The following is a 17,031-nucleotide window of genomic DNA, read 5'->3' on the forward strand; positions in this document are numbered from 1 at the left end:
ATTAATACTTAATATACACCTTTGTTTTAATATTTTGTTCTTTACAACTTAACTTGGAAAGGAAACAATGCTAAAATGATTTCATGGTGCTATTTAAGTTTTATTACCTGCAGAACTGCACTTTTCAGATGGTGATGCAAGGATGTCTCTCTCTTGATGGTCATGAAACCGACTCTTACAAGAATTCCCAGTATAGAAAAACTTTTGGGAATCAGGTAGTGTTTCGGTTGTGTAAAGGTCCAAATGACAGGGCCTTATTTGAGACTTAAAATCACTTTCTGCCTGGGTGTAGTTACCCGAACAAATTTCTGATTCTATACAATCTTTGCCTTCTTCTTGAGAAGGTTGTTTTTCAGATGAAGCACACTTAGGATATGCTTCATTAGAAGGATCTAAATTCAAAAGTGTGCCATTCTGTAAATCCCTGCATTCAATTTTCAATATCACATCAGAGAAAGTACTTTCTATGTGTGAACATCCTAAATGATGTGCACCAGAATGTTCATTAGTGATTTTCTCAAAAACATCTGATGGGGTTAACGGATCTCTCTTCAGTAATGTATTTAGGTCTCCTTCATCGGATCCTAGCTCTTCACATTCATCAACAGAAAGCAAAACTGATCTTGAAAAGTTTTTGTTGGCAGCAGCCTGAAGATTTACACTGTCAAGTTCATTTAAATCATCAAAAGCTAAATTTATAATTCCTTGAAAAGGCTGCAGTGCTGCATCTGACAGTGCTTTTTCTGCAGCGTTTTCTGCTTCTGAACGCTCATCCTCAGTTTCATCAGCTGATGAAAGATGTTCTATTTCATGGGTGAATGGTATACTGCCGTTAACAGCTTTCTTATTCGTGTTGCTCTTAGATATATCTCTCTGAGCCCATATTTCTGCTCGCTTTTGTGGCACTTCATCATCACTTGTAGAGTTGACTCGAAACAAATCTGAAGGATGATCTTTTTTAATTTTTACATCAATTCTCAGGCTGCCATCATATCCTTTTAATTCTTCAGGGGTACTAGTGTCACTGCTACTTCTTCCAAGAAAATCATGGCAACGCATTGTGCTGCACTTTGAAATTCCTCTTTCATTCGAACCATCATCATCCTGAGAACCACCTGCATCATAATCTTCTGACCTTGGCTTAATGTCATCAGATGATGTGCTAGCACTTACACTCTCTGATTCTGGACTTTCTCGATCATGTAATGTATTTAAGTGTTTATTCCAGTGCAATGCAAGTTTGCTTTCAGAGCTGTCAATTGTTAGACCAATGCTAATGTCAAAAGAGGATTCAGACATGTAGTGCTCACCAGCATTTATTGCTGAGCGCTGGCTGGTGTGGCCATTGGTTGCTTGGGAAGCAATAAAGGGGGATTCTGTGTCACCTGTTTGACCATTTGTATTTGAATAATTTCTATCTACTTCCTTTACAGAGCATAACTCACTTTCACTTGAACTGTCTGCACACTTAGAATTTTCTGAATCGCAAATATGTTTGCTTTCTGAATGATTACAACCTAGGATATTTAAAGCCAAGTTTGCTTCATTTGATGCTTTGTTCTCAACATCCTTAGTCACAGTTTCTTCTGAAACACCATGTTCAGCAATATTTTGTTCACTGCAGCAGAGATCAGACATACATTTTTGTGCCACAGAAAATTGTTTGTCTACTGAATTATCTTGACAACACTCATTCATAGATATTGTTATATCTTTTACACCAATTTCTTCAGAATGGCCAGATGGCTGTTCGGAAGAATGGCAAAGAATTTGCTGGCATTCATTCTCTAAAGAGAATGAAGGCTTATAATCATCTTGTTTAGCAGAATCTTTGTTCGGCTGCAGCATTTGTTGTTCCCAGCTGGTTTTTAATGCACATGGAGAGTCTTTAAATTCCCTTCTGGTATTTAGGTTTGCTGCTTTAGAAGACTTGGACCCTGTCACTGTTTTCTGTTTGGACTCTTTGTGGTTTGTATTAGAACATATATTATCACTTAATGTGTTTTTAATTGTCTGCACTTTTTGTTTTGCACTTGTTTTGTTTGATGAAAGTGCATTTTTAGAAATGTTTTTATTCACGCCCTTAATATCGGATTTAATTTCAGTTTGTTTGGAAGCAGCAGATCTTTGTGGACATGCCCCACTGCCCGGCAAACATGTTCCTAAAAGGTAAAAGAAAAGATTTAATACAAGGTCTGTGAAATTTACCAACCCTTAGCAGCACCAGAATCTCCCCTGGTAGCAAAACTTAAAAAATTGTAGGGTAAAGAAATCTTGTGGATTCAGTCCTTTCACAATGGGTCTGCACATCCTCCCATGCGATTGTTGGCTTGATCGGCTGAACCTAATTACGGTTGGCTATATTAAGCTCACTCACGTATGACATCCCAATTATCCCCCATGTGATGAAGGATTCAAGCTTTTTTTATGTGCATTATAATCCAAATCCTTAAGACTTAAATATTTTTATCTGTTCATGCAAATTACATTTATATTATTCTAGACATTATGGACCCCCTCCCCCCAAAAACATGCACATTTTTACCTTGCTTTTTAGACACTGCTGCTGGGGCGCTCTTTGGCCTTTGCTGAGCAGTACTTATTGAGCATTTAGTTGTCTTTTTCTTCTCAGTAACTGATTCCTTAGCACTACTAACGTTTTTCGTTGTTGAAATGCTAAGAATAAACAAAATATTTATAAGTCTGTTGTTACTTTGTCTCAACTTTATTGCAGACATGCAGATTTTAAAAATATCATTAACAGAAAATTCTCTGCTGGTACTTATAACAATTTAAGTTATACTTTGATCCACCATAAACGAGTCAAATAACCCACTCATATGCAACCTGGATACACTGGTGATATCAAAAAACATGCCAAAAATCTATAGGCCTTGTGATAACGTAAAGATGTCCCATTCGCTGGGGACTCCGCAAACCCATTCTGGTAAAAATGATTGTAAGCTAATAGTCACCCAACCCCAAGGTGTCAGCCTGATTTTCATATCACTTAACACTGATCAGAGAAGCTACATTCCAAATATTGTAGGGGAAAGTTTAAACAGACCTGTTGGTTCCTCCATGGCATTCAACTTCATTAATCTTCTTTTTGATGAAAGACCCATTAGACATTTTTGCTGTAGATTTTGATTTAACTGCTACAAAGGAAAAAAAATACTAATTTAAGCAAATAATGGTATTTAAGGCCAATTCAAGATAAAGCAATAATTATCCAAATGGCATACCAATTAAAGGTTCAACTTTTCAGACAAAATGAAAGTATGCACAAATTACTATTCTGAGCTTGTTTGAACATTTAAGAGATATTAAGAATGGGCAAAAGCTTCCCCAGCTAGAAACTGTCTTAACCCATAGGCATATATTTCTATGTCCCCTTGTTTAATTTCACTATTATGAAAAATGATTAAAATGAAACATTTGAAATGTCAACATGAACAGTCTTGCTTTATGGTCTACTGTTTCTGGATAATACTTTCTTTGCTGCAGAGACTCTGATCTGTGCTTAAATTGTTAAACTGGATATCCTGTGCAGTACAGAAAGTCTTGGCACCAATACAAAAAGAGGGCTTACAAAGCATTTTATAAAAGTCAACGGAGCGCTTGTATGTCATGTAGTATGTGTTTAAGTCTTAAAAGCACACACAGAACTTCGGAAGTGTAAGCTCAGTAAATATCACCAACTGAAAAAACTGTTTATACAAAATACTATAATTTTACATGGATGTAATATGCACATTAACTGAATTATAATACAGTCCCTACACAATGGGTAGGGTTTTCTTTTCTTCACAGTGGATTGGCTGGGGACAGGTCGTCGTAATATTAATCAGAATGTGCAGCAAGTTGCGTCCCAACTGTGTTCAGCACTCACAAGCACCTCAATGGGTATAGCCGATCAGGAAGCATGAGGTACGCTTGTGCGTGTGCTACCCAGCAGTGAAATTCGATAAAGGGCAAGTAACCCCCAAAATAAAAAGTTGCCTAATTAAAAAAACATCATTCTAAGCAACTTCCCAATATAAATGTATTACACATTTTCAATGCTTTTAAAGTTATTTGTAAAAACAAATCGATATTGAAAGTAACATTTGCTTAACGCCTGGTTGTTGTTAAACAGTGTTGCAAAAGTCTTAGTCCCCCAGCAAAGACAGGTCTGTTAATCAGCTGCCTTGTCTTACATTGTATCAACAGTCTGAGCCATCAGGGCAAAGAAATAGAAAGGGACAAACACCGCTTTCAATAGCAATACATATACAAATAACTTTTAAAGGGTTGGGAAATATTAGATGGGCACTCTCGTGAAAGGTGAATTTGCCAGAAAATTTATAGAACCCTATGTCACCAACACTCCTTTCCTGTGATCTCTAATAGTGCCTTGTTTCCCTGGATGCCTTGGTGGGCATCAGCATATATGGAAGGAATTCACAAAAGTATCTGTAAGATCTTTGTTCCAAAAATGTTGGTAGATTGGGAGCTCTGAGCAAACTGTCCTGTTTATAAAAGAAGGGGGAGGTAAGGTAAGAGAAAATGTAACATTCGGAATACATTTTGCCTGATAAATAGATTACATTTTTATTGAATATTTGCATTTATTACAAAGGTATTGTATTTATTATACAGAATGTTTACGACACCTAAACATTAAATAAACCCAATAGGATTGTTTTGCCACCTATATAGAGATATGCTATCTTAAAAAGAATTATTTGCTTAAAATAGTCTCTATAATAATGCCCTTACCGTAATTTGACACTTTCTCGATACTAGGTTTCTGGATAAACAATCCCATACCTATATCAGGTAGTCATTTGCTAAAAATGTAACAAGGTTCTGGATGGTAGTAGATATACTTTGATGCACAGGGTCGGACTGGGGGGCCCGGGGCCCACCGGGACTCCAGTCCAGGGCCCCCCTACAGACCACCGTCCCCCTGCTGCAACGCGTCGTCCTTCAGTGTGCATGCGCACACGATGGCCCCCTCTGTGTGCGCACCGCGCTCCGTCTGCACGCATGCGTGCACGGCGCTGCATCTGCATGCATGCGCGCACGGCGCTGCGTCTGCACGCATGCGCACACTGCGCATCCACGAAGATCCTTTTTTTTTTTTTTTTTCAAAAAACAAGCATCGGGGGAGGGGACCTGGCCCGGCGGGGGCCCACGAGGGTCGGGGCCCACCGGGTTTTTTCCCGGTGTCCCGCCGGGCCAGTCCGACACTGTTGATGCAAAAGTTTCTCAAGCAAAGTAAAATTAAATATAAAAAGAAGAAACCTCCAGATAAAATATTGATCAGAGACTTGAGGGGGGGGGCACATGGGTCATATCTGTTGCTTTTGAATCTGAGCTGAATGCTGAGGATCAATTGCAAACTCACTGAACAGAAATGTACCATGTGGCCCCCCTTCAAGTCGCTGACTAGAGCTGAAAAGCAGGAAGTTGGATTCTGGCTGTTTTATGAGACATCTGTTCACTCCAGCCTTTATACATTACATTTTTGGCTAACTAACTATATTAGAAACATTTTTTATTTTGCACAGCCTATCTATTTACACAATTTTTATTTTCACACTGAACTGTTCCTTTAAATGGGTTCTGTCATGATTTTATGGTGTATTCAAAATGACACTTTTTACATTACACATAATTGATTCTACCATATAAAATTTAATTCCTTAATCACCAAAAGTATTTTAGCTGTAATATAGGTGTGTAGGCAGCCTTCTCAGGTCATTCTGCCTGATTCTGAGATTTTAGAAAGAGCCAATACTGCACTAGGGTTGCCAACTGTCCAGTTTTGACCTGGACAGCCCAGTATTTTGAAGGGCTGCCTGGGTCAAAACTTCCTGCCCGGTTTTCCAAATAAGGAGAACCGGGCAGGATTTCCTTGATTGCACCCTGGAACTGATTTCATATAAGCTATTGTTTCTACTACTAAATGTAATGTAAGTCATGACTTGGGTTAGCCGGACTTGGATTTTTAAAATTTAGTGTTCTTGTTTTTACCATAATGTGGAGAATGGGAGCATTTTCAGCAATGCAGGTGTCAGGCAGCTGTTATCATGTTACCATTTCATTGTTCTGCTGATAGGCTGCTGGGGGAGAAAGGGAGGAGGTTGATATCACTCCAACTTGCAGTGACTGAAGTTTCCCAGAGCACAAGTCACATGACTGAGGGCACCTGGGAATCTAGCCACATGTCAGATTAAAAATATGTATTTTTGTGTAGGAACCTACTATATTAATCTTTTTTTAACAATCTTAGATTTCACAAACTATGGAAAGTATATGAGTATGCACAGGTATTGAACCTATTCCTGCAAACCTGTTATACAGAAAGCTCTAGAACTAGCATTGCTATTTAGCACAGTGTTCTTTTTATACAATTTTTTAGCAAAGTTTCCAGTCGATGATGATGTTGATTTTCGATGAAGAGAAATAAGTCCAATTCGCCCATCTCTATATCTTCAATTTGGCTGAATGGTTTTGTCTATTAAAAACTTCAGTAGCCTAAATCAGCATTGATGGCAAAAGAAATCACTTTTTTTTTCTCTTTTTAGCCTGTAATATCACTGAGCTCAGTTCATAAGGAATATACCCTAATAATTAGAAGAAAAATCATTGCAAATTGATTGCATAGTCTGCTCACAGCACTGACATACAATTATCATACTAAATATTTATAACCTGTTATTATCTTGTTTCTGGTCTGTGTACATGTAAGTAAACAATATGATGCTTACCTTGTCCTAGATCTTTCGGACTATCCAAACAGTTTGGCAAGATTTTACAACTTTGTGGTGAAGAATTAGCAGAAGTTTGGTCATCTGAAGCTGTCTGACATATTTGTTCTTCGGAAGATCCAAGTGCATTTGCTGATTCTGCAGCGGAGTTTGCAGGTTTAATATTAACTGTACCTTTTACTGGACAAGCAAGGTTTTTACTTATGGACTTAGCAGCCCTTGGCTTTGATTGAGAATTGCTATCACTGGAGGCCTTGGGTCTTGCTCCTAATCTACCAGATGATAATGATTTTGATGCGACTGTTGAGTCCCCTTTAGAAGCACATGTTTCAGTTTTTGCAGTTCCATTACTTTCTGTCTTTACTTTCAAAACAGTTTTTGGTTTTGTTGTAATGTTTTTTTCTGGTTGCTTTTGGTCTTTTATCCCTTTCGTTAACATTTTCTTGCCATCTTTGCTTTTTAGGTCATCATCTTTAGCCTTTGCAGAAGAGTTTCTAAACGCAGTAGATGTGTTCCCAGAAGCACCAAATGACTCAGATTTCATCTTCTTCTCAACAGACAAATTACTTTTTGAAGAGGTTCTGTTTACGCTTAACCGGATTTCTTTAGTTTCTGTTAACCTAGATCTGCTTTGCTAAAACAAAAATAACTTTTATCAGAAAAAAGTTACAACGTATAAAATGATAAGTTTTCTTCATAAAAAAAATTAGCTACTACAAGTAGTCCGTGTTTTCACCTCATGCAGAAGACCTCTGCAACATCAAGAACATTCTAATAAAGAAGCAAATTTAGGCATACAAGACTACCGATATATGGGTAGAAAGCTGCATTTACAGAGGAAAGAGAGAAATGAGAAAGAAAGTTAACAACCAAGGTCCAGCATGCAGAACATGTTTGCAGTTTGCATGTTCAAGTTTAATAAATTAATACATTCTGAGGACAAACATAGGTTGCGATTATATCTTATTATGTTTATATAATATAGTGCCTTGTGTTTATAAAACTATGGGCTATACTGCACAGAATCCTTGGAATCTGGAGTTTTCCATACAAGGAATCTTTCCAAAAGGCTTATTTATTAAAAATCTTGTGAATTTTATGCGGTTTGTGAGGGTTTTACCAACTTGAGCAAACTCTAATGCTTATTTATGAAAAAAAATTGAATGTAAGAAACTCGATGCAATCGGGCCGCTTTGTCACCCAATTAAGGAGCGATCTCCTGCAGACAATACACTGCTAGGCCTGTTCTTCCCTAATAATGACAGGCTAATTTGGTTAGCCTTTTATTTTACCATATGCCTAGTACATTGTTTTGTGTCAAGGTACAGAACATAAATTTTCTACTGTGGGTACCATTATTTTTGCATGTAACTTTAACAAGAGGAAATTATTGGGTAGTCAGCTTCATACTTTAAGAAAGTAACAATGGTTTTACATCACCACATTAAACCATTATAGGAATGAACCTTTACTACAAAATGACTTTATTTTGTAGTTTACAATTACAAAAAAAAATTAAAACAAATTGTTATTTACCTGTGAGCTAGTGAATATTGGTTTCTTTGCAAGTCTTCGATCATCACCCTTATCTAAGGCAGCTATGTAACAAAATGGAAAAGCAAATTTATTCCCACATAAAGATGGAACAATAACACAGGTAATGCCAGTCACTTAATTATCAAAAAAATGCCTGCAATAGAAATGTCTTTGTGACCACAACTAATATCACTTAAACAGAAATATGAAAATGTTTTTGCTTATTGCTCAAATGATTTTCAGTGAGTGAACATATGATATAGTAGGTCATTGCTGCAGTCAGGGTAGATGAATGGCTTCTGTGCACAGCTACCAATACAAAGCATTAGAATCTGAAATATATATAAGTGCAGGTAAAAAAAGAAAAATGAATCCTAATCCCTTTCATAAATGATTGATGAACCTTAAAGCCATTACAAAGTAATGTTATTTCTATTGTGATTCTACATTCTACACATTTTTTTTCTGGTGATGGTGGTGGTGGGGGGGGAGTGGATAAAAACCATGTATGGTGCGGTTGGTGCCTGCTGTGGTACATAAAAACAGAGATTCTTTGCTGCTTGCTTTGCTCATTTTTTGTGGGGGGAAAAAATAGAAATAAAAAATTATTATATATATATATATATATATATATATATTTTTTTTTTAATATTTTTATACAATAGAAACTAAAATGCTGTACAGGGTTAATCAAAGCATGACTGCAATGTTTGCATGAAGCCATTTTTATTTGAATCACCAGACATGAGAAAAATATCTGCATTATTACACATTCTTTGCAAAGCATTCTGGGTTATTTCATGTATGAATTCAGCACTATCGTCCAGAAACAAACGTATTTGTAAAACCTTAGGGGACAACGTACCTCTCTAATGTTCCACAGTTTCTTTGCATGAAAAATGAATGAGCAATGCTTATGTAAAAATGCAAAAATAGCCCTGATGTAGGACAAAATCATATTGAAAGACACAGACATGCTTATGACACACACCTTCATTTACGGTTATATTTACAAAATCATTATTAATACAGATCCTAATACAAATCAAACCCTGTATCACAAATGCAACATTGTGAAAAATAAATAAAATAAATATCTTACAGATCTCAAAATCAGCCCCATAAAACAAGAGTAAAAATAAAAATGTTGAACAAGATAACTGACCTACCTGATTCTATTTTCTGTTGATGTTCCGGCCTTATCAATTTCCACCCATCTGAGTGCCGTACAGCATAAAAAGACTGAACCAGGAAAGTCCACAGCTTATCACGCAGAGCCTGTATCTTAGACGTAAAACCCTATGTTCAAGCAACAAATCAGCAGCTGGTGAGATCTGAATTTCCATGGCAACTAGTCATTACTCCTCTCTGAATCTACTTACTCCCTAAGCTATATCAGTGATGTCATTACGTAGGCTGTATGATGGCCTGGTGTATGAGGTTTATGAATGCCTCCCGTTCTGCACCATTATATTACAAGCAGTGTTAGCATGCAGCTGCTAGTGCACTGCCAGACAGCCAAACGCCATCTTAAACAAACGTAATTTCCTTCATTGGAGGCTTCTAGACAGCTGACTGCAGAGTCAAATTCTCTAGGGGGCAATTAGGAATCTTATTAAGCATTCAGAAATGCTGTTCAGCAGCTTTATGCTACTAAACCAGAAAATGTAATTTTGTAGCACATGTAGCCACGTAGACAAAGATACACATTTCCATTTTATAGAGACCAGTGGCATAATAGATGGTTTGGTGTATTTATTTTACTAATGAAAAGGGAATGGCGCTCAACCAACTGCTACCTGCCATCAGTAGAAAAATGGATTTAAACCTGCACGTGCCAGTAAGCCTGCAGCACGGAGATAGTTTACACGGCTATACAGAAGCTGATATTGACAAAACAGCCTCTTCTAACTGACCTGGTAGCAGTCTTCCTTACCAATATCTGGTTGGTGTATGCCAGATATCGTTCATGCTGAATGGAAAAATGCCATTTAAGGAAAACTATACCCCCCCAAACAATGTAGGTCTCTACAAAAAGATATTGCATAAAACAGCTCATATGTAAAACCCTGCTTCATGTAAATAAACCATTTTCATAATAATATACTTTTTTAGTAGTATGTGCCATTGGGTAATTCTAAATAGACAATTGCCATTATAAAAAATAAGGGGATTCTAGGATTCATGAAGCACACAAACAAACCATACTTGTTATGTCACATGAGCCAATTAACAGACAGAGTTCTGTCTTTTGCTCCCACATTATTTCTTCCTGTTACAGTTAGAGTTGCAGTATTTCTGGTCAGGTGATCTCTGAGGCAGCACACAGACCATCACAAAATGGTGGCTCAAGGTAAGAGATGTAAAAGTCCATTATTTATGGATACCTATATTCCAGTTTGGCAAGATTCCTTAATATGCCACTTAATATGCTTAAATAATTATTTTCGGGGTAAAGTTTTCCTTTAATAAAGGACTATACTGGGCTATGGAGACAGTCCCACAGATGTCTATAACGTGTCCTGATCATTGGCCCAAAAACCAAACACGGATAGCCAAACAAGTAGATCTTAGTATGAAAGTCCAGCTATAAGGAAATATTTGTAGTACTCAGAACTTAAATTTGTTCTGCTTAAATTGCAATCAGTAATAACTCACTCAAAGGTGCAAATTAAGTTAACTTTTTGTAGGTTATAGAATGGCTAGTTCTAAGCAACTTTTCAATTGGTCTTCATTATTTCTTTTTATCATATTTTAATATTTTTTCTTCGGACTATTTCCAGCTTTCAAAAAGGAGGGGGGGGGGGTCACTGACCCCATCTAAAAAACAAATGCTCTGTAAAGCTACACATTTATTGTTACTTTTTATTAGTCATTTTTCTATTCAAGCCCTCTCCTATTCAGATACCAGTCTCTTATTAAAATCAAGGTATGGTTGCTAGGGTAATTTGGACCCTACTGCAAACTGCAAGGTAGTGAGCTGCAGAATAAAAAGCTTAACTCAAAAACCACAAATAACAAAAAATTAAAATCAACTGAAAATTGTCTCAGAATATCACTCTATATCATACTAAAAGTTAACGTAAAGGTGAACAACCCCTTTAAGAGGTTAAACAAGTATTCTCCACTGAAGACTAGAGAGGAACATTACAGCAATATACAGTATATGATTGCTTTTAAAACAATGACAAAGCACCCCTTTAATTGTGTTCGAAATGTAGCTAAACAAGGCTGTACAGGCGACTATGCAACATATGTGTTAGTAATTTAAAAACTGCCTGGAGACAGGCCAGGAACATTTGCCAACCAAGGCAGAGGAGGCACCCTGTTCCACTGCCCCCACTCTCCATGGTCCCACCACATCTGTACTCTGTTATTGCATTTAGACTGGAGTTCGTCTCATTAGTAACAGAAACATCCAAGGAGTTGGTGCGAACATGTTGCTCGTCAGCTACTGGTTGGGGATCACTGCCATAGAGGATCATCCAGTTTATGAATGCATTTCAAACTACTGGGGCACCAACAATATTCATTAAAGGAATAAATAATGTACAGCACTTTCCACAAGATGAAAAAAATCACATAAGAAATGTTGCCTGCAGCGGTCCCCTGCGGCAAAAAAATAAAATCCCATTTTTACTTTCTTTAATGAAAAAGAAACTTAACTCCAATATACTTTAATTAAAAAATGTGTACTGTTTTTATAAGAAACCTGACTGTATGCAGTGAAATTCTCCCTTCATTTACTGCTGTGGATAGGAATTGTCAGACAGTCACTAACTGCTGAGCAGGGAAACAATCATACTTATGAACAGCAGGGCTCCCGCCTTACTTCCCAGCCATGCAGAACTCAAGCAGCTTTGTTTATGATGATCCCTAAGCAGCCCAGACCACACTGAGCATGTGCACAGTCTTGGTCTTGCAAAGATGTTTAACAAAGTTACAAGATGGTGACCCCCTGTAGCCAACTTTTAAAGCATAAATAATTGGTTTGATTAGGCTTGTGGTGCAGTAAGTTCATGTTTATATTTAGTATACAAAATACAGCATTTCTAGCATTAGTCTAATTTAGACTTTACATGCCCTTTAAGAGCCACATGAAAGTAAAACAATACTGAAACTCGGGCCTGCTGAAAAACACAGGCTGAGAATCAGCCTCTTACCTTGCCTGCAACCAAATCCTTGCCTTCAGCCTGCAAGGCAGATATCTGCACCAGAACTTGAGAATTTCGGTGCCAAACAAAATTTAAACCATTACAGTTATGTGACTTATAGGCCTCTGGGAAACTAAAGGCAAATGATTTTCATCAACAATTATGAATAGAGAGTATCCCTACTACCCCATCTGAGTAATTTTACATTCAGATTATTACTATACATTTAATATACACATTTTCTCTCTGAAATGTATATGCTGGAAACAGAATCTTCACACATGGGTCTAACATTTTCTTATACTTTACAAAATACACATTATGCCCTTCCAAAACAAACTTAATATTCTACCGCATTGTTCTGTGCAAAACACTTCCTGCCTGTTTTTCAGAGCTATTTGTGTAGATTCTGCTCTACTGCTGGTGTATTTTAGATCTTTCCTATCCAAAAGCAAGCACAATTTGTCATACATTTTAATCAATTTAGTTTCAAATTAATTGAATGATCATCATTGTGTATATGTGATGGCCCCTCATTTCCATTATCAGCTGTGGTGGGATGACACTGGTATCAACCAACTGAAATAGACATCCAGGCCTACTATTCGCCCTTTTAAAAAGCAGCCTGGAATTACATGGGTAATAGGTCAAATTAGTGCAATCTGAGCATCTCTATGTATGGCAAAATATAAAACAAGGTAGATGATGAATGTGAATTTTTTATTTGAAAAACATTTACCATTTCATTGTTTGATGCCAAATCCAATAACTCATCCAAAGCCAAAAACAGAGAACAGCAATTCTGAAATGAAATATTTTTCTCAGTTTCATTAAGGATGTGTTCCAAAAGATATGGTCTACTACTCATCCCTTGAGCCTATATGGAGAAAAAAAATACACTTATTAATTCTGATAACTAAAAGATAAGTTTGTATGGTTAAAAAAATACAACTGCTAAGACAAAATTAATGATGCCAGTAAGCTTGGCAAACGCACCGTTGTTTTTATTTAGCATCAACCAAAATATTTATTCCTGCCTGCTACAGTGCAAGGCTTCACCCTTTCTGATATGGTTCTGTTTAATTTGGTTATGCCAAGTGTTGTGTGCATAGATCAAAGAGAACCCAGAATCTATAGCTTTGTATGTTGCGATATTTGTGTCAGCACTGTAGATTTTAGAATGTAAAGGGTTTAACTCTCTCTATGTCTCAGTGGCTGGGGAGTAGGCTAGCTTGTTTAAGGGCCATAATATAGGCTGAACGCCACTACTTTTCCCATATTGCTTTCTATTGGGCAACCATTGGCAAGCAATCAGAACACAGCAGACTTGCTCCCTGAAACTTAGAACAGATTGCTCTGTTCTCCCCTATGTTGATGCTCTGTTCTCCCCTATGTTGATGCTCAACTGCCATTTCTCCATACTGTTTTTTTTTTTACAGATAATCTGATTAGCTGCTTCCCAAGAGCCTTGGAGTACAGGAGCCTCTGGAGTACAGTCCAACACTGACCTTCACTTGCCCTGCTTTTTTTGTGCCTTCTTTCATGGTCTGTCATGTCCCTTGCCTCCAGCATTGATTTTGCAGTTAACATTGAATAAAGGCAATGGTCCAAACATGATACAGATTAACATTTTTACCAAATCAATATATTTGTTACAAAACCAAGCATACGCTAAAGAAGATTCGGAATGATTAAAGTAATTTTGCTTTTTACCTGCAACAAATTAAAGAAGTTTTCAGTCTTTATAATCTGTGCAAAATGTGTCACTATGTACTGGACACATGCTTCCTTAAGTTCTGATGCTAGATTTGTGGCCCTTTCAGCCCATTTTACACTGGGAAGTAAACTGAGAAGTTTCTCACTTTCCATCAGAATGAATGCAGCATTCCTGTAAGACTGAAGTAAAAAAAGCCAGTTACAGGGAAATACATGCCAAGGTTACTTTTTACTTATTCCAATGTATTGAAGCTGCCAAAATGCTTCCTCTTCTGAGGAAAATAATAACCTTTCCTAATGTTCAATGAAATCGAGGTCAAATTATCATAAATGTAGAAATCTTCCTTGACTGAATATGCATAACAGTAACACATAGACCTATAATTAAAGTTGGGTTAAATAGGAATATATTACTGAATTATCTCTAGTCCAGTGGTTGTTTGGAGGGTCTAGGAGTTTGGAGCAGTGTAATGGGGTGCTAAGCTTGAATTGCAATTAGGAAAAGTATGGGTCAAGTTCCTATTAGCTTCCTAGATACAGTGGAAAGCCTAGCCGTTTGCATTTAGGTGAAAACGTGTTGTCCTAAATATATTTAGAACTGTAAAATTATCACCGATACTTCAATTTCTTCCTGTATTTGTAACAATTTTATAACCTAAGGGGAGTTTTAAACATAAGCTGGATCTCCAAGCGGTGCTTGACATGGAAAAGTACAACTGCTGCTCCAGACCAAGCTTGATCTTTCTCCAGTTTTTTCCTGACCAGAGTCCTCTTCTCTGACCTTGCCCTTTCTTTTTTTACTCCACTGTTCTGCCCCTTACTTATTTCCTTGTATCAGTTCTGTTGTAGGGTTAGGCTAATGCCACACACCAGGCCATTGCTCCTGTGTGTATAAAAATAGGAGGAGAAAAGGTAGACCTGCTCCATGATGTAAGTACACAGACAGACACACGGACCAACAGTGTATTTTGGAATGAAAATGCAGGTGCAGGCAGAGAAACAGTCTGGCGTTATCCTTCATTAATATCATGATTTATTTATAAAGCAACAGCAAGTTAAGCATCACTACACATTAATTCATAGCAAACAGCGGTCTTACAATAATTATATAGGGATGAGGTATAAAGCAGAGCCTAGAGTTACTGTTCATGTCAATGTCATCATAAGCTAAAGTCTGTGGAATGCGGGAGAAAACCAAGAACATGTAAATACCATGCAGACAGTGCCTCGTCTGGAATGAAACCTGGAACCCCAGTACTGTAAGGCAGTAGTGCTAAACACTGCATCATTGTGGTTGCCCAGTGATCTTTATTTTAGCCTTACAGGCAGATCAAATAATGGCAATAAAGAGATCAGAGCTATCACTTTCCCTTTATTGTGATCGTGGGTGTGACATGACTGTCTGTTGTAGTAAAGCCCTGCTGTTGCTTTGAATAGAAAATGCCAGAATGCACAAGCATTGGTGCTGCTTTTCCTATGATCGTGATCTGGAAACACACTAGAATATATATATATATATATATATATATATATATATATATATATATATATATATATATATATATATATATATATATATATATATATATATATATATATATATATATATATATATATATATATAGTGATTCAACGGCACTCACCACTCCAAAGTTAAGGCTGGATGCTAACCAGAGTATAATAACAAATTGGCAGTCATGAAAGCACTCACAGCAGTTTTCTTCAATACTTAGTTAAAAGTTCTTTATTCCACGTTCTTATCTACGCGTTTCAACCCCCTTGAAACGCGTAGATAAGAACGTGGAATAAAGAACTTTTAACTAAGTATTGAAGAAAACTGCTGTGAGTGCTTTCATGACTGCCAATTTATATATATATATATATATATATATATATATATTATATATATATATATATATATATATATATATATATATATATATATATATATTCTATAACCATTTACAAAGCCCAATGCTGGTGTATTCAGGCATTCCCCCTTAACACAATGCAAGGTCAGAAAGTGCGGTTTGTGGTAAATCTTACATTTTAATGCCAAGTGGAAAACACAGCAGGCAATACACCCCAAATTCTTTCAGTGTGCCCAGGACTTTACATTTCATCTCCCTGGACAATGTCTGCTTGTTAGCATGCAACACTATTCATGGAGTTAATTTAAAAAAAAAGAAGAAATGTCTTCAGAAAACAGGAATGCATTGTGATACATTTGAACAGAGAAGATGGAGGAATTGACAGGTGGGTAACGGGCAAGTCATGGAAAAATCTTACATACTTGCAATACAAAATCAGAACATAACCTCTGTAACCCATCTGTAGAACAACTACAAATTGTCTCAGAATATCAATGATCATTAAGTTAAATTTAAGGCACACATTAAACTGCAGTCACAATAGTTACAGATTTAATGGAAGTACAAACAATTATATGTAACCCAACAGCATACATAAGAGTTCACAGTGAAAATATGCTTACCAGTGACTTAACCAAATATTCAAAGCATTTTTTTTGTAGATCAGGTTGTAAATTGGCAAAGCTCCTTTCAGACCAACATTTAACAAAATATTTTTCGACCCACCTAAAGTGGAGAAAACAACAACAAAACACAATGTAATTAAACCGTGCACAAGATGGTATATACAGATCTAAAAATGTAAATGGTTGGTAGCATTTAGGGTCTGTAGTTTACCAACCCAAAGCTATACAGTTTAAGGTATCAAGCACAGGTATATTTTCTGCCTCTATATTAGCTATTTAATAATTATGCTGTATTTACAGGCATGGGACCTTTCATTCAGAATGCTTAGGACCTGTGGTTTTCGAAATAAGGGATCTTCTGTAATTTGGA

At 36.8% G+C, this 17,031-nt stretch overlaps 1 protein-coding gene across 1 annotated transcript in view; it reads right to left on the minus strand.

The window, feature by feature from the left end:
- Positions 1-17,031, minus strand: part of btbd8.L (BTB domain containing 8 L homeolog) — a 39,958-nt gene that overhangs the window by 3,312 nt on the left and 19,615 nt on the right. The window contains 9 exon segments of the mRNA NM_001096621.1: positions 108-2,162; positions 2,546-2,676; positions 3,068-3,158; positions 6,759-7,392; positions 8,295-8,356; positions 9,464-9,593; positions 13,188-13,325; positions 14,162-14,344; positions 16,659-16,761. Coding sequence (NP_001090090.1) covers positions 108-2,162; positions 2,546-2,676; positions 3,068-3,158; positions 6,759-7,392; positions 8,295-8,356; positions 9,464-9,593; positions 13,188-13,325; positions 14,162-14,344; positions 16,659-16,761 — 3,527 coding nt within the window.

Source organism: Xenopus laevis, chromosome 4L (assembly GCF_017654675.1).
Source record: "Xenopus laevis strain J_2021 chromosome 4L, Xenopus_laevis_v10.1, whole genome shotgun sequence".
Lineage (NCBI taxonomy): Eukaryota > Metazoa > Chordata > Amphibia > Anura > Pipidae > Xenopus > Xenopus laevis.